At 38.5% G+C, this 21,921-nt stretch overlaps 1 protein-coding gene across 2 annotated transcripts in view; it reads right to left on the bottom strand.

The window, feature by feature from the left end:
• Window positions 1-224: 224 nt before the first annotated feature.
• Window positions 225-21,921, bottom strand: part of ZYG11B (zyg-11 family member B, cell cycle regulator) — an 80,336-nt gene continuing 58,639 nt past the window's right edge. For both annotated transcript variants that reach the window (XM_067726155.1, XM_067726156.1), the window contains 4 exons: window positions 19,745-19,942; window positions 19,567-19,619; window positions 18,369-18,466; window positions 225-5,118 (listed from right to left, as the gene is read on the bottom strand). In XM_067726155.1, the coding sequence (XP_067582256.1) occupies window positions 4,928-5,118; window positions 18,369-18,466; window positions 19,567-19,619; window positions 19,745-19,942 (540 nt within the window). In that variant the 3' untranslated portion in view covers window positions 225-4,927. The remainder of the gene's footprint in view (window positions 5,119-18,368; window positions 18,467-19,566; window positions 19,620-19,744; window positions 19,943-21,921) is intronic.

Raw genomic sequence — 21,921 nt, 5'->3', positions numbered from 1 at the left:
GTAGTATTTATCTGTTTATTTGACACTTCCTCTTCTCCACAAAACTGTTAAGTTCTCTGAAGGATTTATAAATTATGCAAGTTCCAACACATAAATAGTACCCACTGGCCTTTTCCAGAAAGCAACTGTTACAAACGGATGACCAAGGAATCTGAATCTTGAAGCATTAGTTTTAAATTTTAAAGCAAATGCCCAGAATAAATGTAGACAAGACACACTTTACATAAAATTTGTAACATTTATTTAGGCCAAAAAAAAAAAAATCCCCAAAACAAAAATCTGTATACACAACAGTAATACCTAAGTGATGTCCTGATTTAAAACACCATGATTCATGTACAGGACACTCCCATTCATCTGGCCACAGTAAGAACAGTGCCTTCAGTCCAGACAATTGACAGCCTTTGAAATGTATACACATTACACTTTCCAACGAATTTTTCATATCCTTTAAAAGGAGTTAAACTCTTCCATCAGAATTCAAGCAAAAGATAGCTTTTTCCATACTCACAAGTCAGTGAGAATTTGACAGCGGGAATTCTACAAAAGTCAGGGATTTAAAAATTTTATTCTTACAGATTATCTGAAAGTATAAATCTTGACATAACATCCTCCCATTTTTAAATGCTCTCAAGAATTTCCTGCTTTTATGAAAGTATGTCTCAGCTTTCATTAGCAAAGTAGTTTCTTGCTTCTAAGCTGATTAAAGTAAGCTTAAAAGAACCCAATTTGAACAATTTTCCAAAATAAGTTCAAAATTAAGCACATATTATTAATGAACTACATTTATGATTTCTCATAATTTGATAAATTTGGATTTTCTAAATATTCTCGATAACCATTCTATCTAGCTATGCAGTTAGGTTGTGCTGTCCAAAGGAGCTTTGCTTCATCCAGAGAAACGAGAAATAGCATTGATTTTCTTTACCCAAAAAAAATTGGGGGAGGGGAGAAACAGGCAGAGAAAGTTCTCTCTTAGGCTATCAATCAGTTAACATAAGAATGTCTTAGGTTAAGATTTGGAAACCAAAGAAAGCATAATTAGGAGTGTACATGTCACACAAAATCTATGAAATACTAAAAAAAGATAAAGCAGTTACTCATTTAAAGCACACTCAGCAAAATTTCCTATCATACCGCTATTTTCATCACTGGATGAAGTCTGGATTTGCATTATTACTTAAATAAACAGTTCGTGAGTTAATACAAAAAATGAAAAATGTGTCAATACAAAGCAAATGGTAAAATTTAAATATCCAATATCCACACAATCATTTGAAACTGCTACAATGGATTTGAGAGGGAAACCATAAGTTTGCAAACCTCTCTGTAAGCTATCTCGGAACACTACTCTGAAGCCCTAGCCATATAAAGCCCCCAAATAAGTAACATACAGATGAAACTGCCCACGTCAGCCAACAGTATGATATTGCCTTTAACTTACACCTTCAGTTTAATAATACTGTTTATCTCAAGATAAAAGTTGCACAATAACCAAATAATGTAAACAGACCATTAGAGGGCAGGAGAGGGGTGGGTTTCAACATATACAACAAAGTAAGTTTATTTTCCTGGCTACTCATGACCTCTTTTCAACCTTGGGTATTGCTGCACCTTGTTCTATGGGGGGACAGGGTGGGGTGTCAGGCATTTTAAAGCACTAAGCCAAAACCACGGTTCATTAATCGATTCTACCCTAATTTAGCACATAATGAACCATAATAAAATATGTTTTCATCAAAATGTGCTCCAAAGGTCTAGATGATGGCCCAATACTATCTTGAGCATGGCATAATTTAAAATATAGCCAAATGAAAGTGACTGGGGAGAAAAAGGGCCAACTCAAAAGGTCCCACTAGCAAGATCAACTTCCTAGGCTGGATATACAGCACTGATATTTTAAAACATGAATCCTTGATTCTTTGGAAGCTTGCAAACAAAAGATATCATGAAATTAAATTCCCATAGTTGCTTTGTGGGATTCACCTCTACCTTGGGTAATTCACTTAAATTGACTAGTGCCACTAAACGGCATTTCTGTCCAAGGGTGAGGAGCGGCAATATTTAAGGTCAATTCCTGGATCTGTGAGTCTGATATGACTTTTTTAATTCTCAACTAAGATCAGTAACCACTGAGTCCTTGGCCAGAGAGTAAATTAACCCCTTATTACTATTTGATTTGATTTATGTTCCTTTTCAACTGCAAAAGGAAAAAATGATTTTTTAGAGTATAAAGAGAACAGCAAAACTTACTTGATGGAAAGAATGAGATACCCTAATTATTTTTGCTTTAATTTCAGACTGTTCTTGTTTTACTCAATAAATTTACACATGCATCCTTATAGTTTAAAAAGTCTAATTCCATTTCCCATTTCCTTTAGTAGATCTATTTCCTTTTTCCTTTAGTATATCTAAACCTTGCTGTTGCTTGTGGACTGATGTAGTGATAATTTGCAATATCTGAGCACACCAATGATTTGAGCAATGAGTGGTTCAACCCTAGTCTAAATTGTGCTTGAAACAGCACCTCTAAGTCACTGAAGAGGTAACCCTTGAAGGCACCAAGTTCTGTTACATTCTAGTGTACAAATGCAAACGGGAGGCCTAATAGATTCTTTCTGTAGAGACAGGCCAGTTACACCTCATAATTTCAATTTTTATATATATATACATGTATATATACATATACATATATACTGTATTATAGCCAGATTCAAGACCTTATAGACAATTCAGTGCCATAATTAGATACACAATTTTAAGAGCTATCCCAGCCACAAAGGCACTAAATTTTTTATATATTTGGGATGTGCCTAATTATTTTGCTTTTAAGATTCAAAAGTATCTGGCCATTACCAGTGCTCAAAGTAGCAAATTTCAATTTCAATATATTTGAGTCTTCATCTATCAACAACTTATTCTGAGTAATGAAGGGATTTATTGTTTTCCATACATTTTTAGCCATTTTTGAAAACAATTCATAAAGACAAAAACCTAGGATTAGCCTAGAAGGAACATGTACTTTTGTCTTGAATAGGATACAATAGAAACGTGAAGCCAAACTTCTCAATTAGGCTTTTCCTTAACTACACAAGCTAGAAGACCTAGAAATGCTCTACATAGCTAGCGACTCCAAGCTTTTGTAGGCCATCCTATTTTCTACATTTTGCCTTAGATATTTAAAACCCAGAAAAAGGGGGAAAGTTTTAAAAGAATTTTCCATTTCCTCTGAAATAGAAATCATCTGTGAAAATTTATCTCACACCTATAAACATTCCTTAAACTGGTTAAGTCAGAATTAACCCATAATTTAATATGGTTTTTAATGATTGTAAATATCTATTTTCATTTAAGTTTTCACTCCTGTGAAGGAGTACCAAATAATTCAAGTATGACTACTGTGATAGTGGTATGAAATGTGTATGTCAAAAATATTATCAGCATACTAATAAGCCAGCTCCTTTCTAAATAAAAATGCTTCTGAATAATCACCATGATTTTAAACGTATTATTTAAAATCTCTATTGAAAACATTTTGGAATGTTTTCCAAATGAAAACATGCAGTCATCTAAGACTGTAGGTTAACTTTATTCACAAACTAAAATTTAAGGTGGATACTCTGGTTTCTCTTCAGATCGTATAAATCCTTTGCCTTTTTTTTTGTTTAATGAAAAATAACTCTCTTGGTGACTTGCTGCCTCCCAACTGCCATTATTGACAACTGATTCTTTACTGTAACAACTCTCTTAAAGGAAAGGCAACTGTCTAAAAAATAACCCATCACAAAATATTTCCTTTTATGCACTGCAACTAGAATCATTACATTTAACAATAGTCTAATTCTTCTTGTTTACTTTTGGCAGTGAGATGTGGATATCCTTCCCCAACATGAAAATATTAAGATACATGTAGTCTGAAACAAAAGAAAATTAACTTCTCATGGCAAAATCTACTGTTGTTAATTGTATTTTAAGTGAGCAGGTAATACCATGTGTAGTCTCTATTCCACTGAACAAAATGACTTTGAAATAGAGGGAAAAGGATGGTCTGTTTGAGGAAGAGACGATTTTTGTAAAATTCACATTTTCACAACAATATGACATAAAGAAATTCAGACAGTTAATCTCTAACGCAGAATGCTGTAATATTTTAAACTGTGGTGTTTGGGGAAATATTTCTAGAGAGTAACCAGCAGTCTGTGTAGGAAGCAGCAGCCCATGCCTCCAGGAATAAATATGAAGAACAAGCTACTGCGCAATGCCTCAGGAGAGGTGGGCCCCAGAAGATTAGCCAGTCCCAGTTTAAAAACTATATACCACAAGAGCAGACCTTTTCCCAGTTCCTAAACTCTATTTTCCCTTAGTAGTTCTTCTTTTTAATATATTTTCTGCCAGCCATCCGAGCACCAGCCAGTGAGTAGCTTTCACAAGGAGAGGACTCAGATTTCCATTCTTTCACACTAAGAAGGACATCTTATAAAAGATACACAGACAGAGAATAAAGGCATTTTATACAGAAGCAATATAAAATTTACAACTGAAGCAGTGCCAGAAATCAGGTTAACAGCTTATCTGAAGCTGCAAATTGAAGGGACTTTCAGATCAGAAAAGTCTGGCCTAAGGGTCCGTGCAAACTTCCTCATAAAACTGTAGAATTTTAAGCACAAGTAAGTTCAAACACTGAAGGATGTGGAAATTTTCCTAAAAGGCAATGATCAAGGAAGAGACTCTTCTCATCTGATAAGTTAAAAATCACAAGACAAATCAGAGACTGTTCACATGGGCAGTACTGTACATTATCAATCCCATACTCACTTTATGACTCTTGTTGTAGAAACCCCCAAAACATCAGAGAGGGTAAGATATTCCAAGTGAACCTATCACGAAAAGAATTTCTGTGATTCAATTATCCAATTACCTATAGCTATCAATTTAGTCTGGCCTGGGGCTGCTTTTTACAGGGAGGTGGTCTTCCATGGCATACAATGTGTTTCTCTAAGCTGTCCAGGATGGCCACAGCAATCTGTTGGACATGAGGATCAGTCTGTTCATGTTCTTTGATGTTGTATAAATGCTGCAATCCTCCTTCCTCAATCAGCATGCTGCAATACCTTGAGGCTGAAAGAAAACAGGAGAAAGAGCTTTCCTTAAAAAACTTAATTTGTTTTTTTGTGGAATAATTTTTATTTTTTTGCTTAAATTTAAGCTGTTTTGTTATTGCTCACTAATGTAAGTTAGAGCTTGAAAAACATCTCTGTAATGATGTTATGCCTACACTACAAGGCCCACACATAGATCATAGATAATACACATACCATTATATATATTATATATAATATATATAAAAATCATAACCGTAAGACATAGACAATCTTCTTTGACCCCCAAATCATGAGTAAGATGGGTACTGTTACACTTTTATGCATTTCCTATGTTAAAGAAAAAATTTAGGGCTTCCATTGGGGCGCAGTGGTTAAGAATCCGCCGGCCAATGCAGCGGACACGGGTTCGAACCCTGGTCCGGGAAGATCCCACATGCCGCGGAGCAACTAAGCCTGCGCGCCACAACTACTGAGCCTGTGCTCTAGAGCCCGTGAGCCACAACTACTGAGCCCACTCGCCTAGTGCCTGTGCTCTGCAACAAGAGAAGCCACCACAACGAGAAGCCCGTGCACCACAATGAAGAGTAGCCCCCACTCGCTGCAACTAGAGAAAGCCTGTATGCAGCAACGAAGACCCAACACAGCCAAAAATAAATAAATAAATAAATATTTAATAGCAGTCATATTGTACATGCAGTATTCATTATTTTTAAATATTTTTTTCCTTTTGCCTTTTTTTACACATACCTTTTAAAGTTTATTTTTTTAGTTTTAGTCATATTTAGTCATATATAAACTTTATAAAGTTTATTTTTTTAGTTTTAGTCATAAAGTCTAATTTACACACAATAAAACACACCTAATTTAATCTATAGTTTTATGAGTTTTGCCAAACGTATACACTTGTGTAACCACCAACACAATCAGGATATGGAATATTTTCAACAACTAAAAAGTTTCCTTGTGCACCTTTGAAGTCAATCTCCCCTGCACCCCTCAGGTAACCACTGTTCTAATTTCTGTGATATAGACTTTTGCCTACAACTTCATATAACTGGACAGCATGTAACCTTTTGTGTCTGTCTACTTTTGCTCAGCATGATGTTTTCGAGATGTTTCCAAGTTGTTACCTGTATGTAATCTTTTTTTGTTGTTCTAAGCTGAGAAGTATTCCGCTGCATCGAATACGTCACGTGTTTTTGATGTTATTGTACTGATGGACATTTGTTGAATGTTCTCTCTCCCTGAGCATTTCATTACAATGACTAAAAATGCTATAATCATTCTTTCACAAGTTTTTTGGGAACTTTTCATTTCCTGGATCTTGAGAAAATACCTAAAATGATGGGCAAATGCTAAATGTATGTTTATTTTTTTATTTTATTCTTGATTTTTATTTTATTTTTTTATACAGCAGGTTCTTATTAGTTGTCAATTTTATACACATCAGTGTATACATGTCAATCCCAATCTCCCAATTCATCGCACACCCATCCCCCCCCACCACCACTTTCCCCCCTTGGTGTCCACACATTTGTTCTCTACATCTGTGTCTCAATTTCTGCCCTGCAAACCGGTTCATCTGTACCATTTTTCTAGGTTCCACACATATGCATTAATATACGATATTTGTTTTTCTCCTTCTGACTTACTTCACTCCGTATGACAGTCTCTAGATCCATCCATAAATGTATGTTTAACTTCATAAGAAATCACCAAATTGTTTTCTGAAATGGTTGTATAATTTTTCATTCCCATCAGCAATGAATGAGAAAGTTGCTTCATGTCCTCATCAACACTTGTCATTGTCCACCTTTTTGATTATAGGCAGCCTTCCTAGCAGGTGTAAAGTGGCTTACACCTCACTGTGGCTTTAATTTATATTTTCTAATAACTAATGATGCTGAACTTTTTTTTGGCCATCATGACAGTATCTTTATTTTTTTAATTTTATTTATTTATTTTTTTGGCAACGCCCTGTGGCATGCGGGATCTTAAGTCCCCCGACCAGGGATCAGACCTGTGCCCCGTGCAGGGGAAGCATGGAGTCTTAACCACTGGACCACCAGGGAAGTTCTGAACTTCTTTTAATGCTTATTGGCCATTTGTATGTTTTCTTTGAAGATCCTTTGCCAATTTTTAAACTGGGTTATTTTCTTTTTTACTATTGTGTTTATATATTCTGAAAACAAATCTCTCATCAGGTATATAATTTGCAAATATTTTCAACCGTTCTGGGAGTCGTCTTTTCACTTTCTTGATGGTGTCCTTTAAAGCACAAAAGTTTTAAAATTTTTTATTAAATCCAATTAGACTAGTTTTCTTTTGTCACATGCTTTTGGTGTCCTATATAAGAAATCACTGCTTAATCCAACATCATAAAGAGTTATATCTATGCTTTCTTTTAAAAGTTTTATATGCTTATGCATATGTAAATGTAGTTCTTATACTTAGGCCTGTAATCCATTTTTGAGTTAATTTTTGTATATGGTATGAGGTAAGGGTCAAAGTTGTTTCTTTTACATGTGCCTACTCAGTTTTCCCAGCACCATTTCTTTAAAAACCTGTTCTTTCCCCACTGAATTGTCTTGGCACCCTTGTTAAAAATCAATTAACCATAGATGCTTGGTTATTTTTGGACTCTCAATTCTATTGCATTGATCTATACAACTATCCTAATGATGTTAAGCATCTTTTCACGTGCTTATTTGCCATCTGTAAATCTTTGGTGAAAAGTCTGTTCAACTCTTTTGTCCATTTTCTTGTATTCTTTTCTTATCATTAGGTTTTGAGAGTACATGGTATATTTTGATCACAAATGCTTTATCAGACATGTGATTTGAAAATTTTGACCCAGTATGTGCACTGACTTTTCATTTTCTTGATAATGTCTTTCAAAAAGCTGAAATCCTTAAGTTTGATTTGTTCATGTCCAATTTAGCAGGTTTTTCTTTTTCTTTTTTTTGCTGCTCCGTGTGGCTTACGGGATCTTAGTTCCCCAACCAGGGATTGAACCCGCGTGCCCTACAGTGGAAGTGTGTAGTCTTAACCACTGGACTGCCAGGGAAGTCCCTAGTTTTTTCTTTTGTAGATCATACTTTTGTGCATATTTCAGAATTTGATCTCAACAGATGCAGAAAAAGCTTTCGACAAAATTCAACACCGATTTATGACAAAAACCCTCCAGAAAGTAGGCATAGAGGGAACTTAACTCAACATAACAAAGGCCATATATTACAAACCCATAGCCAACATCATTCTCAATGGTAATAAACTGAAACCATTTCCACTAAGATCAGGAAGAAGACAAGGTTGCCCACTCTCACCATTATTACTCAACATAGTTTTGGAAGTTTTAGCCACAGCAATCAGAGAAGAAAAAGAAATAACAGGAATCCAAATCGGAAAAGAAGAAGTAAAACTGTCACTGTTTGCACATGACATGATACTATACATAGAGAATCCTAAACATGCTACCAGAAAACTACTAGAGCTAATCAATGAATTTGGTAAAGCAGCAGGATACAAAATTAATGCACAGAAATCTCTTGCATTCCTATACACTAATGATGAAAAATCTGAAAGAGAAATTAAGGAAACACTCCCATTTACCATTGCAACAAAAAGAATAAAATACCTAGGAATAAACCTACCTAAGGAGACAAAAGACCTGTATACAGAAAACTATAAGACACTGATGAAAGAAATTAAAGATGACACAAACAGATGGAGAGATATACCATGTTCTTGGATTGGAAGAATCAACATTGTGAAAATGACTCTACTACCCAAAGCATTCTACAGATTCAATGCAATCCCTATCAAACTACCAATGACATTTTTCATAGAACTAGAACAAAAATTTTCACAATTTGTATAGAAACACAAAAGACCCCGAATAGCCAAAGCAATCCTGAGAAAGAAAAACAGAGCTGGAGGAATCAGGCTCCTGAACTTCAGACTATACTGCAAAGCCACAGTAATCAAGACACTATGGTACTGGCACAAAAACAGAAATATAGATCAATGGAACAGGATAGAAAGCCCAGAGAGAAACCCACACACCTATGGTCACCTTATCTTTGATAAAGGAGGCAAGGATATACAATGGAGAAAAGACAGTCTCTTCAATAAGTGGTGCTGGGAAAACTGGACAGCTACATGTAAAAGAATGAAACTAGAACACTCCCTAACACCATACACAAAAATAAACTCAAAATGGATTAAAGACATAAATGTAAGGCCAGATACTATAAAACTCTTAGAGTAAAACATAGGCAGAACACTCTAAGACACAAATTACAGCAAGATCCTTTTTGACCCACCTCCTAGAGAAATGGAAGTAAAAACAAAAAAAAACAAATGGGACCTAATGAAACTTAAAAGCTTTTCACAGCAAAGGAAACCATAAACAAGACGAAAAGACAACCCTCAGAATGGGAGAAAACATTTGCAAACAAAGCAACTGACAAAGGGTTAATCTCCAAAATATACAAGCAGCTCATGCAGCTCAGTATCAAAAAAAAAAAAAAACCCAATCCAAAAATGGGCAGAAGATCTAAATAGACATTTCTCCAAAGAAGATATACAGATTGCCAACAAACACATGAAAGGATGCTCAACATCACTAATCATTAGAGAAATGCAAATCAAAACTACAATGAGGGGGCTTCCCTGGTGGCGCAGTGGTTTAGAGTCCGCCTGCCGATGCAGGGGACACGGGTTCGTGCCCTGGTCCTGGAAGATCCCACATGCCGCAGAGCGGCTGGGCCCGTGAGCCATGGCCGCTGAGCCTGTGCATCTGGAGCCTGTGCTCCACAACAGGAGAGGCCACAGTAGTGAGAGGCCCGCGTACTGCAAAAAAACAAAAAACAAAAAAAAAACTACAATGAGGTATCACCTCCCACCAGTCAGAATGGCCATCATCAAAAAATCTACAAACAGTAAATGCTGGAAAGGGTGTGGAGTAAAGGGAACCCTCTTGCACTGTTGGTGGCAATGTAAATTGATATAGCCACTATGGAGAACAGTATGGAGGTTCCTTAAAAAACTAAAATTAGAACTACCTTACGACCCAGCAATCCCACTACTGGGCATGTACCCTGAGAAAATCATAATTCAAAAAGAGTCATGTACCACAATGCTCACTGCAGCTCTATTTACAATAGCCAGGACATGGAAGCAACCTAAATGTCCATCGACAGATGAATGGATAAAGAAGATGTGGCACATATATACAATGGAATATTACTCAGCCATAAAAAGAAATGAAACTGAGTTATTTGTAGTGAGGGGGATGGACCCAGAGACTGTTATACAGAGCGAAGTAAGTCAGAAAGAAAAACAAATACCGTATGCTAAGACATATATATGGAATCTAAAAAAAAAAAGTGGTTCTGAATAACCTAGGGGCAGGACAGGATAAAGACGCAGACATAGAGAATGGACTTGAGGACATGGGGAGGGGGAAGGGTAAGCTGGGACGAAGTGAGAGAGTGGCACGGACATATATACACTACCAAATGTAAAAAAGATAGCTAGTGGGAAGCAGCTGCATAGCACAGGGATATCAGCTCCATGCTTTGTGCCATGTCCATCTAGAGGGGTGAGATAGGTAGGTTAGGAGGGAGACGCAAGAGGGAGGAGATATAGGGATATATGTATATCTATAGCTGACTCACTTTGTTATACAGCAGAAACTAACACACCATTGTAAAGCAATTATACTCCAATACAGATGTTAAAAAAAAAAAAAAATCTGCTTAAGACAAGGTTACAAATATTTTGTCACATTTTCTTGTAGAAACTTTTAATAGTTTTTGGTTTCATATTTAGACTTATGATCCATTAAGAGTTAAATTTTTAAAAATTAATTATTTATTTTGGCTGTGCCAGGTCTTAGGTGTGGCATGTAGGATCTTTGTTGTGGAATGAGGGATCTTTAGTTGTGGCATGTGGGCTTCTTAGTTGTGGTGTGTGGACTCTTAGTTGCAGCATGCATGCAGGATCTAGTTCTCCAACCAGAGACCAAACCTGGGCCCCCTGCACTGGGAGCTTGGAGTCTCAGCCAATGGATCACCAGGGAAGCCCCAAGAGTTAATTTTTTTATACAAAGTATGAATCAAAGTTCTTTTTTTTTTGCAGATAGAGATACACTTGATGCAGTACTGTTTGTTGCAAAGACTCTTATTTCTCTATTGAATTGCTTTGAACTTATATCAAAAACTAACTAACCAGGGGCTTCCCTGGTGGCACAGTGGTTGAGTCCGCCTGCTGATGCAGGGGACACGGGTTTGTGCCCCGGTCCAGGAAGATCCCACATGCTGCAGAGCGGCTGGGCCCATGAGCCATGGCCACTAGGCCTGCACATCCGGAGCCTGTGCTCCGCAACGGGAGAGACCACGACAGTGAGAGGCCCGTGTACCGCCTAAAAAAAAAAAAAAAAAAAAAAAAGCCAAAGTGTACAGAGAAAAAAAAAACAAAAAACCCTAACTAACCATATGTGTATAGGTCTGTTTCTGTACTCTCTATTCTGGTCCTTTGAACATTCTTTGTTTATGCTTATGCCTGGACTTCCAATTGGTGCCTGAAGTGAGGGCACTTTTGTGGGACTGAGACCTTAACTTGTGGAATCTGACACTATCTCGAGGTAAATAGTGTCAGAATTGAACTAAATTTGTAGGACACCCAGTCAGTGTCGGCTGAGAAATGGAGAACTTTTAGGTGGGATGTGGAAAAAACACATATCAGAATTGGTGTCAGAAGTGGGATTTGCTATCCTGGTCCTGGCTTATGGAAACATGTGGTTAGGGAACAGAAAGGATAAAAAGGTGAGGGATAAGGAACCTCTGGTTTTTGGGTGGCTACTCCATGATGTGGAGTAGCAGCTGTGCTGCAATCAGTTACTAACAGTAAAAGTTACCAATGGAATTTATTTTTTTATTTATTTATGTTTTTAAGAGTTTTGTTAAATGTTTTTTTATTTTTTTAATTTAATTTTATTTTTTTGCGGTACGGGGGCCTCTCCCGTTGCGGAGCACAGGCTCCGGACGTGCAGGCCCAGCGGCCATGGCTCACGGGCCCAGCCGCTCCACGGCATGTGGGATCTTCCCGGACCGGGGCACGAACCTGTGCCCCTGCATCGGCAGGTGGACTCTCAACCACTGCACCACCAGGGAAGCCCAATGTTTGTTTTTTTTTTTAAAAAATATTTATTTGGCTGTGCTGGGTCTTAGTTGCAGCAGGCATGCCCCTTAGTTGCGGCATGCAAACTCCCAGTTGCAGCATGCATGTGGGATCTAGTTGCCCAACCAGGGATCAAACCCGGGCCCCCTGCACTGGGAGCACAGAGTCTCAACCACTGCGCCACCAGGGAAGTCCCAACCAATGGAATTTAGAGATGACTCCAAACCTGACCTTCAATTGTTTTATCTAATCAAGGCAAAGATTGACAAAAGGCCAGGATTCCTTGGCTTGACTCCTTACTGGGGACTTAAAGCCTTTTGCACAAGAGTGGGTAACTTAGGAAGTGGAGAAGTTCCTGGTGAAGTCCTGATATGGGCTACAATTAGAGAGTTTAAAAAAAAAAATGTAAGGATTGACAGGATTATGAAAGTTGGGAGTGTTTTTTTAAAAAATATTTATTTATTTATTTGGCTGTATGGAGTTTTAGTTGCGGCCCACGGGCTCTAGAGCCTTTGGGCTTAGTTGCCCTGAGGCATGTGGGATCTTAGTTTCCCAACCAGGGACCGAACCCACATCCCCTGCATTGGTAGGCAGATACTCAACCACTGGATCACCAGGGAAGTCCTGAAAACTGGAATGTTTAAACAGACTTTATGTAAAGAAGTTGTGTCTCCTTTGCCTCAATATTTTATGGAAATGAGTATTATGTCTGGCTGGGGAACACTCTCCTACCTAGTAGTGTAAGACCAAAATCTGTGGATGGTTACAGTTAGGAATATAAGGGTTAAAAGAATTAAGGTAAAAGTTTGTAGGAGAATTGGTATGGTTGAACAGACTTTATGTGAAGTGGTTACATTTCTTTTACCTGAGGGTATTATGAGAATGAACATTTTATTGACTGGGAAATGTTTCCACTACCTAACATCACAAAACAGAAAGCATGTAAATCTACCTTTCAAGCAATGTTAATTGGGCATGCTAAATGGGAACCAGTAAGGTTGCCCAAGCCAATGCAATGTAGAATAGAAGCTGGAGTGCTGGTAGGGACAAATTCTCTGTGCCATAGCCCTATGTGAAGGACTGACTGGGGTTTATGGCAAAAGCCTGTGAGTGCCTACCAGAGATGATTACTGGGACTTTGGACTTGAGAATTTCCATTTGAGGGGCATTTACTACCTTGCTATTTGACATTAATTGAAGCTACCCTCATGACTGAAGGACAAAAAATGATCTGCAAACCTGAAATACCCAAGACGTTTTGAGTGATGTCAGAGAAACACTCTAATGGGGATGGCAGTGCCCAGAAGAGTTCCATGATAAAACAGAATTCGTTTATACAGGATCGTGCTACCTGGAGAATGCAAGGAGATACTCATGAGCAGGGAGCCTCTTTCTCCCTAGTCAGTCCCTAGGACTGACTTTGGAACTGCACAAGGAGCTGCCAGATTGTATAGTCACTTGGACAGTGCCCTATAAACAGCTCGCCAACAACCAACAAACAGCTGCTTGGTTTGTGGATAGCAGTTCCAAGGTAAACAGACAACATCCTGTTTGGAAGGCCACCATTCTGATTGAAATAGGTAAAACCAAAACAGCTCTGTGGACTGAACTGCATGCTGTTTTCCCATCCTTTCCCAAGGATGAAATACTGAATAGTGGTAAAACCCTCTGTTTGGGTTTTTTCATGGGCAGTGGCCAATGGTCTAGCCGTGTAGGTGGATACAAGGGCAATGGAAACCTGGTCATTAAGGCAGGACATATCTGTGCCCATCAGAAGAACTCTCTTCCATGTTCAGAAGCTGACTGGAACTGACAAGCAGATATCCCAATGTGCTTGCTTGAGGTGGCCACCTGAGTCCATGAGATGAGTGGATACGGAGGAACTGCAGCAATGCAGAAATGGACTGAATCTAGACATATTCCTCTTGCATTTTAAGGCACAAAGCGCCAGAGTCAAGGAAAACGTTTTCTATCCCTACAATGTCCAACAATGGGCAGAGAGATATCCTCCTCAGAGGAATAGTTCGATACAGAATTGGAATGGGCAATTAAAACATTAGTTATCTAAAATCGGAGATGGGAGGGAGGGGGGAGATACAGGCCTGAAGGGCTAGCTTTCACACCTTCACGAGTATATGTATGCTCACACTCAATATGAGTGGAGCTAAAAGAATGTCCCCACTAGGGACTTCCCTGGTGGAGCAGTGGATAAGACTTTGCACTTCCAATGCAGGGGGCACGGGTTTGATCCCTGGTCAGGGAACTAGGTCCTAGATGCATGCCACAACTAAAAGTTTGCATGCCACAACTAAGGAGCCCACATGCTGCAACTAAGAAGCCCTGGAGCCGCAACTAAGGAGCCCACATGCTGCAACCAAGGATCTGATGAGCTGCAATTAAGACCCAGCACAACTAGATAGATAGATAGATAGAATGTCCCCACTAGATATTCTCCTGTTTTTCTGGGGAACCTGGGGAAGAGGGAGTCGGAAAGGATGTTGATATGATTATGTAATTCTTGCTAAGGGAGGATACTGGTATAATGACTATACTTTTTTCTTCTTCTTCCCCATATCACAACGTTTTTTAATTCCCCTACCTGGTGCAGTGGTCACAGAACCAAGGCTGCAACTACAAATGCTGGAAGCAGGGATGATTCCTAAGCAAGAAATTGTACCTATGTTGTAAACTCTTTTTGTCAGGATTCCCAAGGGCCTAATGGGTTGGGTTATGCCTTAACTCCATCTGGCAAAATTGGGAATAACACTGAATGCAACTGTATTGCCTCCTGGTAAAAACAGCCCGCTAGTTCTGCACCTATGTAATCTTACCCTATCTGAATGACAGCGGACTGAGGGGGAGACACTTGCTAGACTAGTATTGCTGTTGGCAATCTAGACCAACAGTGGTCAAAATTAATGTCCCTTCCAAAGGTGGAAAAGTTTGAGTGTACATAAAGAGGAGGAGGATCAGGAGCTGAGGGTACAGGAATGAATAAATAGGCTACGTAATAAGAGAAATTCAATATGACATTAACACATCAAAAAAGGCTCAGAGCGGGGCCTCCCTGGTGGCGCAGTGGTTGAGAGTCCGCCTGCCGATGCAGGGGACACGGGTTCGTGACCCGGTCCGGGAGGATCCCACATGCCGCGGAGCGGCTGGGCCCGTGAGCCACGGCCGCTGGGCCTGCGCGTCCGGAGCCTGTGCTCTGCAGTGGGAGGGGCCACAGCAGTGAGAGGCCCGCGTAACGCAAAAAAAAAAAAAAGTCTCAGATCAAGAGATGATATTATTTCTTAGTTGAGCAATATATGGCTTCACCCTAAGACCACTTCTGCTTTTGGAGCCTTACAAAATCTACTGGAAGCCTGCAAACCTCAGTGGCCTTGCCCTGGGAGACATCCCACTCTGTCACCTCATTACCGTATGTCAAAAGGGGATCCTTATGAATGACAAAAGACACTCCTATCACTCAGGAAATTATAAAGGTTTGAGGAGTTCTGTGCTAGGAACCAGGAACAAAGACCAAATATAGTTCTTATTATATCTTCTGGTCTTTGATGACAGATCCCTTAAAACAAAATGACTGTAACAGTTAACAGATACTAGCACATTACTAGAGTCCCATTCAGTCATTAATAATTAGTCCAGTTTATCATATGAAAATGTCTCTCAGGGCAAGGAAGCATTCACCACGTTGGTGAATGCACTCACATGCCTGGATGATGGGACAGCCTAGTTCCGTGGGGACAGAAGCTCCTGTGCTCAGAATCCTTCAGAACCCTGCCCTATGTATCTCTTAACCTGGCTGCTCATCTGCATCCTTTATAATAAACCGGTAAATATAATTAAATGTTTCTCTGAGTTCTGTGAGCTGCTCTAGAAAATTAATTGAACCAGAGGAGGGGGGGTCGTGGGAACCTCAGATCTGCAGCTAGTCAGTCAGAAGCACAGGTAACAACATAAACTTGGGATTGGCATCTGAAGTGGGGACAGCAGTGTTGCGGGATTGAGCCCTTAACCTGTGGGATCTGACACTATCTCCAGGGAGACAGTGTCAGAATTGAGTTAAATTTGTTGGACACCCAGTCAATGTCTGCTGAGAATTACAGAACTGCTTGATGAGGTATGGAAAAAACACACATTTGGAGCCACAAAACACCTGCCTTGATTACTGTAGCTCTACAGTATGTCTTGAAGTCAGGTAGTGTAACTCCTCCAATTTTGTTCTTCGTTTTTCTAAGTTGTTTCAATATTCTAGGTCCTTTGCATTTCTGTATGAATTTTAGAATCAGCCTGTGAATTTCTCTTCTGCTAAGACTGCTAAGATTTTGACTGGGACTATATAAATCTACAATACATTTGGAGAGAATTGCCATTTTAACAATAGTAAGTCTTCCAACTCATAAGTGCCGTCCTTCTATTTGGTTAGGCCTTCCCTAACGTCTCTCAGCAATGCCTTTGTTTTTCTCAGTGTACAGGTCTTGTACATCTTTGTCAGATATATCCCTAAGTATTTCATAGTTTTTGGTAAAACTGTAAATGTCATTTTTTCATTTATACTGGTTGCAGCTAGTATAAAGAAATGCATCTGATTTGTGTATATTGATCTTTTATCCTGGAAGCTTGCTAAACTCACTTATTAAGTCTAGTTGCCCTCTTGTAGATTTCATGGGATTTTTCTACATAGATATCATGTCACCTGTGAATAAAAACAGTTTTCCTTCATTCTTTCCAATCTGGATGCCTTCTGTTTCTTTCCTGATCACACTGGACAGAACCTTCATTACAATGTTCAATAGCAGTGAGGTTGGACATCCTTGCCTTGTTCCTGATCTTAGAGGGGAAACAGTCACATTTAATTTTTCACTACTAATTTTGATGTTAGCTGTAGGATATCCTTAGATGCTCTTTCTGCATCTACTGAGATGATCAGATTGTTTTTCTTTCCTGGTCTGGTAATAGGATGAAACACATTGACTTTCAAATGTTAAACCAACTTTGCATTCCTGGAATAACCTCCTTGGTCCTTTTTATATACTGTTGGGTTCCATTTGTTAAAAAATTTTTAAGAATTTCCTCATCTATGCTCATGAGAGATATTGTTCAGTAATTTTCTTTTCTTATGTCTTTGCCTGGTATTGATATCAGGATAATTCTGGTGTTCTTGCTTTCTAATTTTTTTTAAACCAGCTTTCTTTCAGTTTGGATATTTTCTATTGCTGTGTATTCAATTTCACCGACCTTTTCTCATTTGTATCTACTCTGAAGCTCACCCAAATATTTTTCATGTCAAATTTTTATTTTTTTCCTCCTCTTAATTTCATGTTTTCTTTAAAATCTTGGATCATATCTATAAAAAAAGTTTGAATTTTTTCCTGCTAATTCCATCATCACTACCATTTCTGGGTCTGTTCCAATTGTCTAATTTTTCTCCTGGTTATGGGTCATATTTTTCTGCTTCATCTTTCATCTAGCAACTCTTACCATATAACTAAACATGCTGTTGAGTGTATAGATTTTGTTGTCTTTTTTAACAGAGTGCTTAGTTTTCCTCTGACAGACAGTTTACTTGCAGAGCAGCTTGATCATTTAAGACTTGCTTTTAAGCTTCACAGGGTTGCCTTAGAGAAACCTTTAATTTAGGGCTAGTTTAATCTTTCCTGGCATCTGTAGTGAATGTCCTGGGTATTAAGTTCTTTCCACTGTTTGGAATTAGAATATTTTCTAACCTGTGTAAGCTCCATGTGTTGTTCAGTTAGAAGCTCCTTGGTATTTGTTCTTTTTCAGGCCTCAGGAAGTCTCACCCTAGGCATGCACAGCCTAAGACTCAAGAAACTCCTATGAAGATTTCTGAAGTTCTTTCTTAGAACAGTGTAAGTCTCATTCGCCACTGTCATTGATTTCTAATATTGCCAAGCTCATTCTGAAAGTATAAATTTAGTTCATAACTTAAGATTCTCTTTACACTGTATTTTTAAAAGTCTGTGTCCTTAAAAATCAAACACAATTTAGAAATGGCTTTCCTGTGCAAGGAGAATTTCACTTGAAAAAGAAAAACACAGTTCTCTTTTTGGTACATACGATTCTTGCTGCAGACATGCTGCATGGCCCAAACTGCCCATAGCTGGACTCCTGGTGTTGTGAAACAGCCAAGTAATGGGAAAAATGGATTAAAGGACCTAAACGTTCAAAGAAAAGAATAAAAGTTACATCCTGTACTTAGTGTCATTTTCTAAAGCAATGATTCCTGAGCTTTTTGCTACAGAAATTTCATCCTGCTATTTTTAAACTATATAATATAAATGAGCTTCTGTAGAACATCTTTTCTTTGTCTTAGCCATTTGATAAACGAGTATATTCAGACAAAAGTCTTGGTACAGAAGATGGAAGGCGATCAGAACAACATATTTTTTCTCAAAAGCACCTGTTGGTCTTGAAGATACACATTTGAAGAATTGCAGACTTTGGTTTGGAAACTTAGATAAGGAGAAGTTAGTTGATAACTAACCAGAACAACACCATGACGGAGCTCTAGAATTAGCCTTTCTATTTCTACAAGTCTTCTGCCCAAAAATGTACAGAACATAAGTGGGAATCAAAAGTGTTGGCAGCATCAGCATTTATAAAGTAGACAACAAAATAAATTGCAATAATAATATTTATGCAGCAATCTGGAATACTTCTGGTATATTAGTAACTTATCTACCAAGTCACCTGTCATAAACAGAGTTAGAATCTAGTATGCCCTTCAGTAAATTATTATAAACTGTTTCCCTGAACAAATCAGGTGCTATTTCTAGTTCTCTAAATGTGTTCTCGTTTTAGACCTCCTTGCATTAATACTCTACCTAAAATCTTCTGTCTCTACTTAATTATCTCTCAAAACTCAGCTCACAACCTACTTCCTCTGGAAGCTTTTTACCATTTTCCAGTGCAGGTTCAGAGCATTCTATGTACATAACTAGCATAGGAGTGAATTATTTCTGATTTACATTTGGTTTCCATCACTAGGCTGTAAAGTTCTTGTACGGAGGCACCATATCTTACTCGTCTTTGAATTTCAAGAGCACAGAACAAGACCTTGGCACCTGTTTTCAATAAATGTAGAATGAAGGAAGGACTGATGAATGACAGGTAGCAAAATAAATTAAAAATACTTTATTTTAAAGCCAGTACGAAGATAGATGCCAAAGGGTAAAATCTACATCTAATAGGAATGACCTCTACACAAGCAAAATGACTAGGTTACTGGCTTAATATTAATTATCTTGCTAGTTACCTGTATGCTACCATCTCACACTCTGGAGTTGGCCATTTCAAAATTGCTGAATGCTGAAAGACACAAAGCACACAAGAAAGGGTTACAATATTTATTCAGCATTGCATTTCGAGGATTTGACAGTTTAACCATTATGAATGTTGTTTGTATGCTTCCAAAAAACACCAAATTACCCTACCAGATCATCCAGAAGAGAATTCCTCTGGCTACGACTCAATGTCCAAGCTTGTTCTCCTCTAGATATTAAGTGGGCAATAATCCCAGCTGCAAAGTAACTGACTTCCACTTCAACACTATGTAGAAGGCTACTGATGTGGTCTATAAAATCCTTCCACATTAATTCAGAATGCAATTCTTGTACTTCAGCTATATTGTTCTGGAAAAAAAAGAAGATATAAAAATTAAAATAATATGTATAATAAATGGCTAAATGACACTGCAACGATTTAAATATGTATGGACAAAAGCGAATATTGTTGCTATGTTAGCACAGTGGGATTACAGGTGATTTTATTCCTCTTCTCCCCAAACAATAAAATAATAAAGAAACAGTAGCGAGTTCTGTTTCAGGTAAAACAGTAAACTAGATAACCTAAAAATTTCCTGCTATAAAATATCTAGAAGTGCTGAGTAAAAACAGGCAAACAAACTTTGTATATGTAACTTTTTTTGTGGGACAAAATGTAAATAGGGAATCAAACAAGAGCATAACAGGCTATCACAGGCCTGCAGGGGCAAGAGAACTGGGTTTTAATAGACATGCAAGGGCAAAAGTAAGGTCCAGAGATTGGAACTAATACAAGGCAAGAACTTTCAAAGGATTATACCTCAGTAAAAGAGTGGATTGACATAGATACATAAAAAAGAAGTAATCTGGGCTCTGGCCAGTTTAGATTGTGCTTGATCTTCTCCAAAACGATCTAAGATTCAACTTATCTCACTACTCTGAAGATTAATCATCATTCTTTTTTTTTAAATTATTTATTTATTTCTGACTGCGTCAGGTTTTAGTACAGCATGCAGGATCTTCGTTGAGGCATGCGGGATTTTTCATTGTGGCGTACGGGCTCTTTGTTGCGGCGCCTAGGTATCTCTCTCTAGTTCTGGTGAGTGGGCTCAGTAGTTGCAGTGCACAGGCTCTCTAGTTGTGGCACGCAGGCTCTGTAGCTGTGGTGTGCAGGCTCCAGAGTGCGTGGGCTCTGTAGTTTGCAGCACGTGGGCTCTCTCATTGAGGTACGCGAGCTCAGTAGTTGTGGCGCATGGGCTTAGTTGTCCCATGGCATGTGGGATCCTAGTTCCCCAATCAGGGATCGAACCTGTATCCCATGCACTGGAAGGCAGATTCTAAACCACTGGACCACCAGGGAAGTCCCTAATCCTCATTCTTAAAACTTCATTTGATCTACTATGAAATCATAATTCTCTTCCTAACACATTGATTCCATTTCTTAGGAACCAAAAACCCTGGCCTTTTCGTTGGTAAGAAACTATTCACTCCCTAGCTTGTCATTCTATAACAAATGAAAATGAAAGCTACCGTGTCCAAATGTATTCTCTGTAACGACTAACAAGTTTTCTTTTCCAATCATGGAAGAGTGAGGATGGAAGAGACAAGTTAACTTTACTCACTACATGAATGTGTATAATCCTGTACCTTTCCATCAGCATTAGTGATAAATCAATGTCTCCTATGCCCCTCTCTAATCTCACATATTCAAACAAGAAAAGGAATTTCACATTTTTAAAAAATTAATTAATTTATCTATTTTTGGCTGTGTTGGGTCTTCGCTGCTGCGTGCGGGCTTTCTCTAGTTGCGGTGACCGGGGGCTACCCTTCGTTGTGGTGCTCAGGCTTCTCATTGTGGTGGCTTCTCTTGTTGCGGAGCATGGGCTCTAGGCACGCGGGCTTCAGTAGTTGTGGCTCGCGGGCTCTAGAGCACAGGTTCAGTAGTTGTGGTGCATGGGCTTAGTTGCTCTGCGGCATGTGGGATCTTCCCGGACCAAGGATTGAACCTGTGTCCCCTGCATTGGCAGGCAGATTCTTATCCACTGCACCACCAGGGAAGCGCTCACATTCATTTTTTATACTCTTCCCTATTTATGTTTTTTAACACAGCATGTATCATTTTATAGTGACAAGAAAAGGGAAGATAGATATGCCTTTTAAAATAAACAAATTATAAAAAGATAGTCCTCTGTCTCCTTCAAGCTTGGGGAAGCTTGATAGAAAGAAATAAAAAGACCCTCTGAGAAGGACACACCTTGTACTCAAAGCCCCACAGATGGTGATAAATTACAATTCACAATGAAAACAATCCATAATGAGTGAAATCATCAAATACAGTAGAAAATTAG

The sequence above is a fragment of the Pseudorca crassidens genome, chromosome 2, assembly GCF_039906515.1.
Source record: "Pseudorca crassidens isolate mPseCra1 chromosome 2, mPseCra1.hap1, whole genome shotgun sequence".
NCBI classification, from domain to species: Eukaryota; Metazoa; Chordata; class Mammalia; order Artiodactyla; family Delphinidae; genus Pseudorca; species Pseudorca crassidens.
This window is presented reverse-complemented; position numbering and strand designations above follow the sequence as displayed.